The 13,632-nt window shown below is 39.0% G+C and overlaps 1 protein-coding gene across 1 annotated transcript in view; it reads left to right on the plus strand.

Moving 5' to 3' along the window:
- BCAS3 (BCAS3 microtubule associated cell migration factor) overlaps positions 1–13,632 on the plus strand; it is a 302,849-nt gene that overhangs the window by 96,497 nt on the left and 192,720 nt on the right. The window contains exons 15-16 of the mRNA XM_083875300.1: positions 376–530; positions 13,062–13,186. Of these exons, the coding sequence (XP_083731426.1) occupies positions 376–530; positions 13,062–13,186 (280 nt within the window). The remainder of the gene's footprint in view (positions 1–375; positions 531–13,061; positions 13,187–13,632) is intronic.

Consider the following 13,632-nt stretch of genomic DNA (forward strand, 5'->3'; position numbering starts at 1 on the left):
TGGTTTTTTTTTTTTAAATAGAGAATTGGAATCCAGAGCTTGTCCTTCAAATCGAACTCGAAAACTTTTCGGTGAACAAAACTGCCAGGCAGGCAGCAGCAGCAGGAATAATTTCCCTTGCATGGAAAGGAAACCTTCCTTATCCCCATATGTAAAATTAGAAATTGCTTCTTCCATTGTAATTTATTCTTTAAATGAAATGAAAATTAGTTTTTTTGGATATTTTTTTTCTTTTATTACAACAGCAGCTCGTTTGTGGTTTTTTGGTGTTTTTGAGGGTCTTTTTTTGTCTTTTTTATCTTCAGGCAGAGGTAGAAATGATAAATGAAGAAAAAATTCCAGTAATGTGTGTTTTTTATTGCATCTCTATCCCATCAAGGTAAATTGAACAGCCAGGACACTTACAATAACTTCACGAACAACAATCCCGGGAATCCTCGTCTCCTGCCTCTCCCAAGTTTGACGGTGGTGTTGCCTCTTGCTCAAATCAAGCAGCCAATGACATTAGGGACCATCACCAAACGCACAGGGTAAGTGGCACAAACCTTCCTTAGCCTTTATGATTCACGTGGAAATCATTTGTCTTATTAGTAAGAATTAGTTTTATTCCGTATTTTAATTTCAGTTCCGTATATTAATTTCATTGAATAGCAGCAGAAGGGGGGGTGGGAGGGAGAGGAGACTGAAAACATCAGATAAATTAGTACAACCTGAAAACAAACCTCTGTAAATTCAGGAATATTCATTTGGGTGGGTCAGGAGACGTTTTCACACCAGGAATTGGAATGAAACATAAGCAGGGCTGTATTCAATCAGAATAAAATATGGTTTTACTTTTTCTTCCAAGTTTGTTTATTTTGATTTCCAACCTTTCCAAGCAGAAACGATTTTTGCCCATCAGAACTGGAAAGACAGTAAGCCAGGTTGAGCAGAAAGGCAAAACTTAATCCTGCTGTTTTCTTGACCTTATTTTTCTTCTGCTGTACTCTGTTCTGGACTGGGTAATTCATGTGTGGATTTCCACTCCAGAGTCAGCTACACTTTGGTACTTCTCATGTGCCATGATAAAACACTTCAAAGTATTTCTTAGGAAAAGCTCCCCTAAATATATATTTCTATTATAAGATTTTATAAACTTTGTAAACCATAGCAATTTTCAATTAATTAATACCGTCCAACAGTTGATGTTTTTGTCTCTTGCTAAACTTTAAATATTCATTTATTGCAATTAAAGCTACAGGGTGATGAATATATTTTTCCTCTCTCATTTCCTGGTTGTTTGAATTCCTGAATATTTTCCAGTTAAAAATCTGATTGAGTTTTTGGAGGGCTTTTATATTTTTAAGGAAAGTAGACCGAGCATGGCATGCGATTGGCCAAAACAACTGAGAATCCTACAGCTTCCTAACCTTTTCCTGCATTTTGGCAAACTCAGGCACTGCCTCCCTTGCTTCAGTGCTTCCCTGCTCAAACCCTGCTGAATTTCCCTTTGCGTTTCACAAACCGGGAATCATTTTTCAGCCGGGAGCTCACGGGTATTCCCTCTCTCCCTGTGTAATTCCCATATTTATGCTTGAGCTGGGGCTATGCTGTAAAATCATTTATTTCTGGGTGCCCTGGCAGAGTGCTGGCAGTCAGGAGCCGGGCTGTGCACGTGTGGCTCCATCCGTGTCTGTCCAACAATCCTCTCCCGCCCTCGCCGTGAAAACGGGAATTTCACGGCGCTCCTCGAGCCACGGACACGCAGCTGCCCCCAGCACAGGGAGAAATTCCTCAGCCTCGCAGATAATTGTGAATGGAACTCAAGAAATGGCGAAGAAGCATTTTGAGGGTCGCGTTGAGGTTTAGCTTCCTTTACAGACGTGTTTCAGTTCAGCTTGTTTTTTGCCTTTTTAGTTCTCTGCTCGGTTTAAACCGAGGGAAAAGGATTTTGCTGCTGCTCAGGTGAATTTTGGAAGCATATCCAGGTGTGATCCTGGATGAGGATGGGAAGAGAGGTGGGATCAGGGGGAGGTTGTCACAGGGCAGGAAGTCACAGTTCCTCAAAGAGACGAAATACCAAAAACCTGACTTGAAGAATACGGCCAGTGAAGCACAGAAATTTAAATATGGGCTCCCAGAACTGGAATAGACACTTAGAGCCAAGTGGGACATGGCACAGAAAGAAATTAAAAATTCACCTGAGGGCCTGCCAGGGAGGTGGGTGATAGGATCAGTGAGGAGAAGGATTTGGAAAAAAACCTCTTGGTTTACAGTTGTAATTAATACAAAATTCTTTACAAAGGTTTCCTTAATGCTGCGGTGATACCAGCAAACCTTTCTAAAATTATTGCAATTGTAGTAAATCTGCAATATTTTATTTAATGTTTTATTCTTAAACATCTAAAACACATTTGGAGAGTTCATATTTGTAGTTTGCCGGTAAATTATACTATTCACAAACTGTCTCTGTTCCTTTTTTATGTAATTTTTAAAACTAATTAAATTTAAAATGCTCAGTGAGGCTTATGTAAGGGGTGGGGGGAAAACAACAGTCATGGGAAATACCCTGCTGTGTAAATAGAGTTTTCATGAATGAGGATCATAATTTTCAGCACAGCCCACGTAGCCTTGTAACGCTAAGCCGAGAGCTTCCTTCATTTGTTCTGCATCCAAAATATTTGATGAAAGTACACAAAATTAACATGAGAAGCTGTTATTTATAAAGCAGGGATTTAAGAGGAATGCCTAGGATCCGAGAAGCCTGGCATGCCTAAAATGACCAAATTGAGACAGCAGCCTTAACTTAAACCTCCAGGGGGCAAAGCGTGTGTTTAACATATTTAACATCTGCCCTCATATTTCTGCAAACACATAGCACTGGAAGTCTGTGCAGTGTAAGATTTCGACAGGACAGGGACCATCTGCCTCGCTGGGAGAAGTGTAGGAGGCATGTATTACTGCAAATGGCAAAAGACAGATGTATTTACACCTACATGGTCAGCACCTCTAAGCACTGCTCCGAGGAAACAAGGCTCTTCCTTGGGAGCAGCTGCTGAACCTTTGTGCAGCGATCAGAAAATGAGCCGGGATCACTCGCCTCCTACAGTCACTGCTCAAAGATTTCCTCTCCCGTGCTTGTGACTTGGGAAGAATTAAAAATCTAATCTGTTGCAGCACATCAAGGCTCAAATACTATATAATTAGAGGGCTGGATTTGTCCCTTTTTATTTGCTCCCAACATCAGCTGCTTTAATATTAAATCTTTGTGAAGTCTTGTAGATTTTATTAAGCAAAGAATCGAGGTGGGGTTTGTTCTGCCAGTATCCAAGACAGCAAAATATTTTCCAGGTACTGAAAGGACTGATCAGCGCTCTTAATATCATGTGTCTGGAGCAGAGCTGCAAAGCATGTCATGTTGCTTGACAGGTGGAATGGCAGTAAAATTTTTAAAAGTGTTCCCTGTGGCCCTGTGGGAATGAAAGACGGAGTCTGGAATTGTGTCATGACCGTGCTGTTCATCACAAAAGCTTTTTTTTTTTTTTTTCCTTGCAAACATGTAGATTTTGGAACATGTTCTGATCAGTCACTGCTCTGAATGCAAGTTGCATTGTCAGCATGAAGTGTCCTGGAGCATCCCCTCCACCTTCCAGCACTGTCCTTTCCTTCTTCCCTGCCCTCTGCTTCTTCCTTGGCTTTTTCCAGTCTCCCATTGTAATTTCTGCACCTTCATCAAGCACTTAATTTTTGTCCCTACATTTTGTCATCCCATTGACTGGCTTTCCTGTAGTTTGTGCTGTCAGCACATTCAGGCTTTCCCAGAGGGGCTCTAACACTAATGAGTGAGGAAGCTTCTGATGTTTTAAAGATTAGGGGGGGATGCAGGACAGCACAAGAGCTGGACTTAATAAGCCTTTCTATATCCGTGCCTCAGTTTCCCCTCTCAAAATTTTGATAGTAATGCTGAATTCCTTCTCAAGGCTGGTGAATGGGTTTAATTCATTGCTCATTTACAAAGAGCTTATAGATTGGAAAGGGGAAGAGCTGTATGATCCATCTCGTTGTCTATAAAAGGCAGTGAATCAGAACGTTCTAGAATTCAGCTTTGTGCCCCACAGTAACTCCACAAGTGTTCCCTGGGTTTGTGGGATGAGTTGTAATAAGTTTCCAGTGGGGACTGTAATGGGAAGGAGGGAAAGAAAAGATACAATAATTGCCCCAAAAGAAAAACTATTGACAAAGTTGGCTCCTCTGACAGCAGCATTTGTTTTAACTTCCTCAAGGGACGAGGCCATTATATTTGTATCATACTTCACTCCCCAGTTCATCCTTGCTGCAGTGAGCAGCAGGATGGAACCTGCATTAGCTGAGCCTTGTGAAAACACAGGAATCCAGTGTGCCTTGCAGGAAAGGGATCAACCTTGCCTTTTTCCCAGCCAGGAGATTTAGATAGTGTATTTTTAAACATGAAACTCTATCCCTTCTTCATCCCATCCCTCATTCCACCCTCAGTGAGGAAGGGGGAAGCAGGTAAAGTATCTGATGTAATTTCATAATTTTAATTTTCTATGCACAGAGAGTCACTGATATATCGTGGGGTTATTTTGTCTCAGGGAGCTTCATTTATCCCAGGGTCAGCTACTGCAGCAAACAAAAATAAGGGGTGCAATATCACCACGTTATGGTACAATTAATTAGGAAAAAATAACTCAAAAAGTAGAGAGAAAAAAAATTAAAGCTAAAGAATTCAGCACAATTGTCTGAAGCCAGACATTCTCTTTCTGCCACATTTCTCAGACATATTTTATATCACTTTTAGTTTTTATAATACATTATAATAACAAAGCAACTGCTGTAATGATTTGTAATTGATACAAAACGCAATTATTTGCAGTAAAGTTTGTTCAGATGTCACTGTTGATGAAAGGATTCTGGATTTGGCTTGATGAGGGTCAGAATAAATGGCTGTTGCACAGCTTATTAAAAACTTAAATAGAGTTATTAACCATAACACGAAATTGAAGCGTTTCAATTTGCTAAAATTCACAATCAGGTGAGCAACTGCAAAAATTCTATCACAACTTTGAATGGTAAATCCTCCTCACTCCATGATTTCCTTTGGAATTTCTCCCCAGCTCTGGGAAAGGGGAACCTGGGTGAGTTTTTTCTCTCGCTGTCACCGAGCACAGCCATCTGCTGCTGTCTCCTCAAGGTTGGCTTATCCTGTCATTTGTGGATTCTCCCTCGCTCTCAATTAGCATCCCATCCATATTATGTGAAGGAAATAATGAAAAACAATTGTTTATATAAAATATCATAGGGGAAAAAATGGTCGTCTTCAAAGAAATCAGGTCTTTTGAACAGAAAGGAGGTACTAGAGGTGGTTTTCTCACACGTAAAGTATTTTTAATAAGACTCTGCTGTAGTCTTTGGAGATGTAATTACATTTTCTTCATGATACAGAATTTTCTATCCGTTTTCTATCCAAAACCAACTGAACAAAACCTTCAGTTGAAGCCCACCTGGGCCAATTTGTAATTAAATTAAAGAGAATTTGTTAATTTGCAAGTATAATCAGGTCAATATAGATGTTGTGGAAGGAAGAAAAAAGCCAGTGTTATCTTCTGAAATGTTTAATGGGCTCAGCTAAGTGTTACTTGTTTGTGAGGTTTGAAGACAGAGCAACTGAGGCAGAGAAAAAGAATAAATAGTGTCCAAAACATCCATGATCATCATTTAGAAATTGAATTCTAAGCTCCCAGGCAGATCCCACCACTCTCCAATGGCTGTTCAAATTTACACTCGATACATTCTAGATTTTAAATTATGTTGGCTTTGGGTTATGCAGGAGATTTGGCTTTCAATTAAATATTTAAGCAGTGCAATAGTGCTGGACTCATCTTCGAGACCGGCCTTTGACTCGGGGACTGGATGTGCTGACTTTATAGAAGATCATTCAGTTCAGACAATTTAATTGGGTTTTAGCACTGTTCAAAGATGAAATATTAGGTCTAGAAGGGTGGTTGGTTCTGCCAAATGAGCTCTGTCCCCAAAAATGTTCACCAATTTATTAAATACCAAAAGTTAAAGGCCACTCCTTTACATGGAGCTCAAAAATGGCATTTTTTGGTCTATAGTACCAATTAAAAATAGGGATTTTTTTTCTGTAATATTCTGTTTATTGGATTTTTGCATCTTTGCATGTTGAAGAATAAATGTCTTAGGTTTGTACCTTCACCTGAATGTTTTTTGAGAGGATCCCTTCATTCATTGATGTTGTGCTCATGTCAGATTTAGTTCACTGAGTTCTTTTTTATCAGGCTGGTATCCTTTTAATTGTGTTGGTCTATGGCTGAGTGCTTTATACATCCTTCAGTGCTGGACATTTTCTGGTAATTCATTGCCTGAAAATATTTCACCTGTTCCAACTACCCAGAACTTACCTCAGAGTCAGAGTATGGACAGAAAACAGAAGAACTGGTAATTACAAAAAAAAATTATTTAGAGATTTTGTGGATGATATTGCATCCCAAACGAGACTCAAAAAAATCTTTGAGCATCTTTGAGCTCTAAATTTGCCTCTTTTTTCTCCTTTCCAGATTTTATGCAAATGTCACTATGGCAATGCCCTTTTAAAGGGAGATATCCATTGAAAATTCCTTCAGATTAATGGGTTAAAAAACTCTCCACTGTGCAAAATTCTTGAACAAAACATCAAAAAATCAAATCAAATCATGGTGTAAATCGTTGGGTGGCCAAAAGCACTCAGCTCTAGATCTGGCCATTTGAGCATCAGATACATTTGAAGTAAGTTAGGCCCCTTTTTTCTGCATCTGTGCAAGCTTTTAATGGGGAGAAGAAGATTTCTGGGTCAAACAGTTGAATTTCATGGGGTGTTTTTGTCTTAGCTAAAGGCTGAGAATTTGTCCCTGAAAGGTTCTGGTTGTACCTGTTGGTTTTATTTGCCCTTCTCTCGGTGACTTTGTAAAACTGCCCCAACTCAGCCCCTTGGTGTTCCATGGAAAAACTCCCACCTATGACTGACTGATCTGGATGGAAATTCCATTTTTCTGTCAGTTCTGATTTCAATACCTGCAGCAGACTGGAGGCCCTGAGCTGTGCCTAACCCCAGGTCTAACTGAGCCCAGCTTGCACTGATGTCCCTTGGGCAGCTCCCACCCCTGGGGTTGTTCCCTGGGCTCTGCTGCTCCTCCAGGGCACCTAACAAAGATTCTCTTCCCTCTCTGCATAAATCTTAATAGCATGATGTACAGTGTACTTGTCGGGAATTGAGTTCTCATCTAATTTCTGTGCATTTTTCCCCTTTCCATGAAGACCTTACCTGTTTGGAGCAGGATGTTTTTCCATAAAAGCTCCTTGGTGAGTTCCCAGTTCAAACCCAGCATGCCTATACTCCATTTGCTGTCCTCGCTGAAAATAACTCTGTGCTTAGACTTTTTTTAATTTTGGATTAATTTATTTTTGTTCTTTTTTGTTTACCTGCATGGCTGATCCGTAGGTTTTCCACCCACATAATTTCACTTTTAAACTATGGATGCGTGTTCGCCATCGAGCATTGCAAGGAATTGAGTTCACTTTTCTTTTTTTTTCCTTTTTACCTTTGAGAGTGCATTTAATTTTTAAGTAGCAGGGAAGTTGAAAAAATAAATTATTTCTAAGTGGGCAGAAATGATTGCAATGTCTTTCCAAACAAGCCTCTCTCTTTTTTTTTTTTTTTTTTTTTCTATATTGCTTCCTTTATTATTGTAGCACTAAGTTGCTTACAGACAGAAAACATCGATGATGACCTCTGAAAAATAAGCCAGATTAGCAGTGAGTAGGCAGTAAAGTACTGCACTGAGAGGTGAAGCAGTAAAATGGGCACTGAAAAAAAAAAAAAAAAAAAAGAAAAGAAAAGCTGATTACTCTGGAGAAAAAAAAAAAAAAAATCACAGAATAGTCTGGGGTGAAAGGGACCTTCAAGATCATCTCATTCCAACATGGGAAACTATTTGTTAGAATTGGGATATTTGAAATAAAAAGGGAGGTTTTATTTTAATGTGAAAAAATGCAGCATATTATAGGAATACAGACAAGAGAAAAAGTAAGTTTTAACAATTTTTTGATGTTGGAGTTTGGGTCAATATTTGGGCAGTGCTGCATCACCTCACTCACCACTTTGTAACAAGATTGGGCTTAGATGCTGCAAATTTTGGATAATAAGAATGGAAGGAGTAGGAACACCTTAGAAAATTTAAAAACTTCCAGCAAGGAATTTTCTGGGGCTTGGGGTTTTGGGTTTTTTTCTGTGGGTTTGGGATTTTCTCTTTGTTTTAAATTTAGCTAAGGATATCTCTTAACTGTGCCCACCAGTGTCTGTTAGAATATTTGTACGTGGCTCTTGGGTTTGCTCTAAAAGTTGGCACCACGTGTATCACCCTTAATGTCTCTATCAAAATATTCTCTTCAGGAAAAGAACTTGTTAAGAGAAAGGCTGAGGGGGGATTTGGGAGCTGTGCCAGGAGAAGGGAAGGGAAGGGAAGGGAAGGGAAGGGAAGGGAAGGGAAGGGAAGGGAAGGGAAGGGAAGGGAAGGGAAGGGAAGGGAAGGGAAGGGAAGGGAAGGGAAGGGAAGGGAAGGGAAGGGAAGGGAAGGGAAGGAAAGGAAAGGAAAGGAAAGGAAAGGAAAGGAAAGGAAAGGAAAGGAAAGGAAAGGAAAGGAAAGGAAAGGAAAGGAAAGGGGAAGGAAAGGAAAGGGGAAGGAAAGGGGAAGGAAAGGGGAAGGAAAGGAAAGAGGAAGGAAGGAAGGAAGGAAGGAAGGAAGGAAGGAAGGAAGGAAGGAAGGAAGGAAGGAAGGAAGGAAGGAAGGAAGGAAGGAAGGAAGGAAGGAAGGAAGGAAACTTTGCCTTATTAGTGGAGAATTTCTAATTCCTGAAGTACCTCCCTAAGAACCATTTCTCAAAGCAGTTTATGGTGCACCAAAGAGTTTTGCCTGATGGTGATGTAAGGAGTGAAACTGCCCCAGTTTCAGGAGCTCTGGAAGATGAGTTTTGGCAGTGGATTTGTGAGCAAAGGCTGTGTGGGTCACCCCTGCACGAAGCAGGAGACGTCGTTAACCAGGAATGGTTTTAGATTGAAGTAAGATTAAAAGGCTGAGATTAAAGAGGGGAATATATGAAATAGGCTCCAAAATTGTTGCCTGTCTTTCACAAGACTCTTTTTGTGGTTTGTTTAATGCCAGTGCTAGCTCAAAAATATGGTCCTTACTCATCTACAGAGAAATTAGGATAAAAAACACACTTTGGGTGGGGGGGAAATCATGTTGTTTCCATTAAGGTCTTAATGAGACCTAAAATTCTGTAAACAAAATGGATGTTGATTTGACAGCTAAGTGCCTGGTGAATAAAGGATCCTACCATTGCTTTTCGTGCTTTTTTCTTGCTTTATTCATGATCTGACAACTGAAAACATCTTTGTTTTCGTGTTTCAGGCACAGTGATAAGTGAATTAAAATTTCTGGACTTTGAGACAGATTTTTTTTTTTTTTTTTTGTAATTTTATGTGTAATTGCAAATTTCATGCAGTATTTTTCTCCTGATGCTTTTGTTGCTGCTTATGTAGTCAAGATAAAACTTATTTTATCAGCAGTCAGAGATGTTTCCATTTCAGTGGGTTTAGTGTGGAATAAATACTTTTCTTTTTATGAATCTCATATATTTGGAACCTATTTGTTGGGACTATAAAATCAAAGCGATTTTCAATCTTTGCAGGCTGGTACTACTCGACTATAAATATTTGAATATATAAGGCAGCTCCTTCATATCACATAGATGCAATTTATTTCTTGTTTTAAAGTCACGTCACTTGTTTGACAATGGATTCTTTAGTTCCCTCCCATCTCCTTTTATGCCCTTTCAGTAGAAAATGTCAGTTGGCCACGTCTGTATCTACATCTCGGTGCTTCTGCATTTAAAATAGAAATAATCTACCAAAATGATGTTAGAACATTTAATAATAATACAAATTCCCCCAAATACATTCAATTCCTGATGGAGATTTCTGTACAGATCTAACTGGGGTAAAACTGCTGCTGTGTCTCACTGAATTCCAGGTGTGGTTGCACAGTGGAGTAGATCCAGAGAGGAAAAAACAAACTGCATTTTCATCCTCCTCTTGGCTTAAATAAAGAGCTGTTGTTCCTAACATTTGGGAGAAATGCAGAGTGAAATTCTAATGGGGAATGTTTTGGTCCCATTTGCTTCACTGTCTTGGTTTTAACATTGACTCTCAAAAATCTGAATTTCTTCCTGCATCCCTTCTCAGGAAAACCATGGTACAGTCTTTTGGAAGTTACTGTACTATGAAGAGTCTTTTAAAGTAACTGTTTTGTAAAAGTGAGGCCAAATGTGCCTAAATTTCAGCTCTTGGAATAATTTATGAAGTGCTGACAAGCCAAGAGCAAGGAAAGAGCAGGAGTTCATAGCAGAAACAAGTCATTCAGCACCTACCTTCAACATTATTGTTTTGTTATCATTTATAAAGCTGAGAGGGTGTTTGCATCTGCAGAATAACGAGGATTTAGTTTCCAAGTTGTTAAAACATCACAGTGACATGTAAAGATATTTTTTTTTAAAATGGCATTAATGTTCCTGAAAATAACTGGGCTTTGGAGGTTTGCTGAAGGAATGAAATTGGAGTTGGAATGTATCGATGAAAACTCAGGAGTCGAGTGAAATGATGGTCAAATGAAAGATTCCTCAGCTACAAGAGGCTTCAGAATAGACTTGTTGGCATCTCAGCAGTATTTTCAGAAATCTGTCCAAACCAATAAGATGCACAAATCTTTTTTTTTTGTTTGTTTGCTTGTCTTTGTTTGCTAGCAGGGCTGAGTTTAACCACACGAGTAATCGTGTTTTACAAGGTCTGCTCTTTCTGTCTACAAAACATCATCCTCGAAGGGAAAAGCTGCTGGCACTGAAACCAACACTTAAGTGCTTGCCTTGAAAGATGTGCATCCTAAAGACAAGATGTAAACAGAACTGAGCTCAGACCGTTTCCTCCCAGGCTGTTTATAATTGTGTTTGGTTGGACACAGGTCTGGGGACTCTGAGTGTGGAGAACTCTGGGGAAATGTGTGGAGTCCCAGGTTCAAGGCACTTCTGTCCCTGTAGGGCTTTACTCCAGTTTGTAGCTGACAGTAGCCTTTGCTTCCAATTTTTTTTTCCCATTTTAAATTATTTCATTAACCTTGAAAAATCATTTTAATAACTTCAGATTGTGTTCAGTAAAAAAGGAAAATAATAAGAATATTAGGGCAATATAGAAAAAGATCCTTTTGTCAAGAGGAAGTGAATATGGCAAAATCATACCTGTGCTCCTGGTTTGCTTTGTAGTGATTGATTGTCCTAAAAAATATTCTGTATTAAACCAAATCATTTATTAATTGAAGCAAGCAACAATACTCTAATTCACTGATACATTCATATTTTCATTTCTGAAGGAATATGAGTATGTGAATACTTGGAAAGTGAGAGCTAAAATAATTCTCAATATACAATTTGTTTAAAAATATTCTTTCTGTGACAGATGATTATTTCAAAGTGAAAGAAATCTATTCTGATTTTTTTTCTGAATAGCTAAATAAAACCTTATCAGCTAACACAGTCTCAGTTTAAATATTCTAATACAGACGTGCCACTGCAAGCAAGGGAATAGAAATGTATTCATTTATAGTCAGGACCTTTTTGGAGCACAGATTTGTGACCCAGTCATCTGTAGCTGTAGGTTTAACAGTTGGATATTAAGTGCTTTGTGGTGGTTCAATACCAGAGTTACTGACTATAAATTCCAACTGCTCTTTTGGGACATTCCAGCTTCTCCCACATGAACAAAGAGCTTCAACTCTGATTCAAGTCTGGAAGTTTGTCTGAGTCTTTCCATGGGCTCTGGTCATTGTGATGGAATTCCTTTGGAAAGAGCTTTTTGTTTTAATTTCTAACTGACACATATCACCATAGACTTGCCATATATATGATCTATTAGTACAAATTAAATATCATTATAACTACACAGTATTTTAATTGATTTCTGCTGTTTAAAAATATTCTTCCAGTGCTGAATTCCATTTGTAACACCTGCACTCCTTTGTTTGCACATCCACCTATGCACACACACTTCACAGAACTGGAGATTTTTATATAAAAACCAGGTTAATGGGATGTCAGCACAGGCTGAAATTGTGTGGAAGCAGAAATTAGTAGAAGAAAAATGGGAAGGAGAGATGGGTAGGAAGAGAATGGAGTAGTGAAATAGAGAGAAAAAAATAAAATAATAATTCAATTAAAAGGACTAGAACAAGGGGAACATGAAGAAAAAGGAATCCTGTGTGGGTTTGTCAAACAGCTTTTCTCTTAAGTAAGGGGTGAAATCCTGATTCAATGAATTGAGGCATGGACAGTGCTGTGCCCATAGTTTTGAGTTCCTGCAGAGCAGAATTTTACCTACCTGCAGGTCCCTGTGAGGAGAAACACCTTGGGGTGTCCCAATAAACATCCTCACCCCTCTGGATCAGGCCCAGTGTCTCAGTCTGCTTTTCCATGATGGAATTCCTGATGTGTTCTAACAGTGGCTCATGAGTGTGTGCATTGTGTCCTCTGCATGTCCTTCCCTCCCACCCTGTGTCACTCACATCCCCTGGTTATTCCTGACTTCCTTTGGAAAAGACAAGGAAATTTCGACCACCTGGAATGACTGACCCAGAATCTGTATTTTCATTCCCAAAGGATTTAGGATTTCTTTGTATTTACCTCAGAAGTTGTTTCTGTTGAATGCAAATGTTCAGTATTGGGCCTTTTAAACAATTCAGTTCTCCATTATGAGCCAGTGCTGTTCTTCAAGTTGAATGAGTTCAGTATTCCAAGGGAATATTGGGAAACATTGAGTATCTGTAAATCCTTCTCAGCCTTATGAGAATGGCAGATATTCCCTATTTCTAAAATAACATCTTAAAGTTGCTGTTAAACAAGGTACACCTTAATTTCTTCGGAATTAACTTGTATCATTTTATTTTGTTCTTTCTTTAAAGCAAATCCAAACCAGCTCCACAGATTTCACCCAGTAAGTCTGTGGGAGGGGAGTTCTGTGTCGCCGCAGTCTTTGGAGCTTCAAGGTCGTGGTTTGCAAACAATTCCGGTCTCAAACGAGAAAAAGGTTGGTACCTCACACAATTAGGACTTGCATTTAAACTTAGATTCTTATTTTGTGACAGGTTCTAAGCAATTTGTGGATTTTGTTCCTTAAAGTCAGGGGTAGTCGAGAATTTTAGGAATACGCTTGGGGTGTGTATTCCAGAAATTGTAATTAGTGAAATGAATAATTGATATTTTATTATGATGCAGTGACAGAAACCAAACTCTGATAGGTCAGTCCAAAGGTACTGTGTGAAGTGGCACTGAAAAAATTGTGAGATAAAGATGAAACACCTTTGCTAAAGCAAATGTACAAGATTTATTTGGAAATGTGTTATGACCTGAACACACTTTGGTGAGAAACTTCTCTTGTATGGGATATACAAGATTGTATGAATATACAATGTACGAATATACAATGTATGGGGTATACAAGGATTCTATGAATACACAGTTGTGTGAAAATTG

The sequence above is a fragment of the Zosterops lateralis genome, assembly GCF_965231275.1.
Source record: "Zosterops lateralis genome assembly, chromosome: 19".
Classification (NCBI taxonomy): Eukaryota; Metazoa; Chordata; class Aves; order Passeriformes; family Zosteropidae; genus Zosterops; species Zosterops lateralis.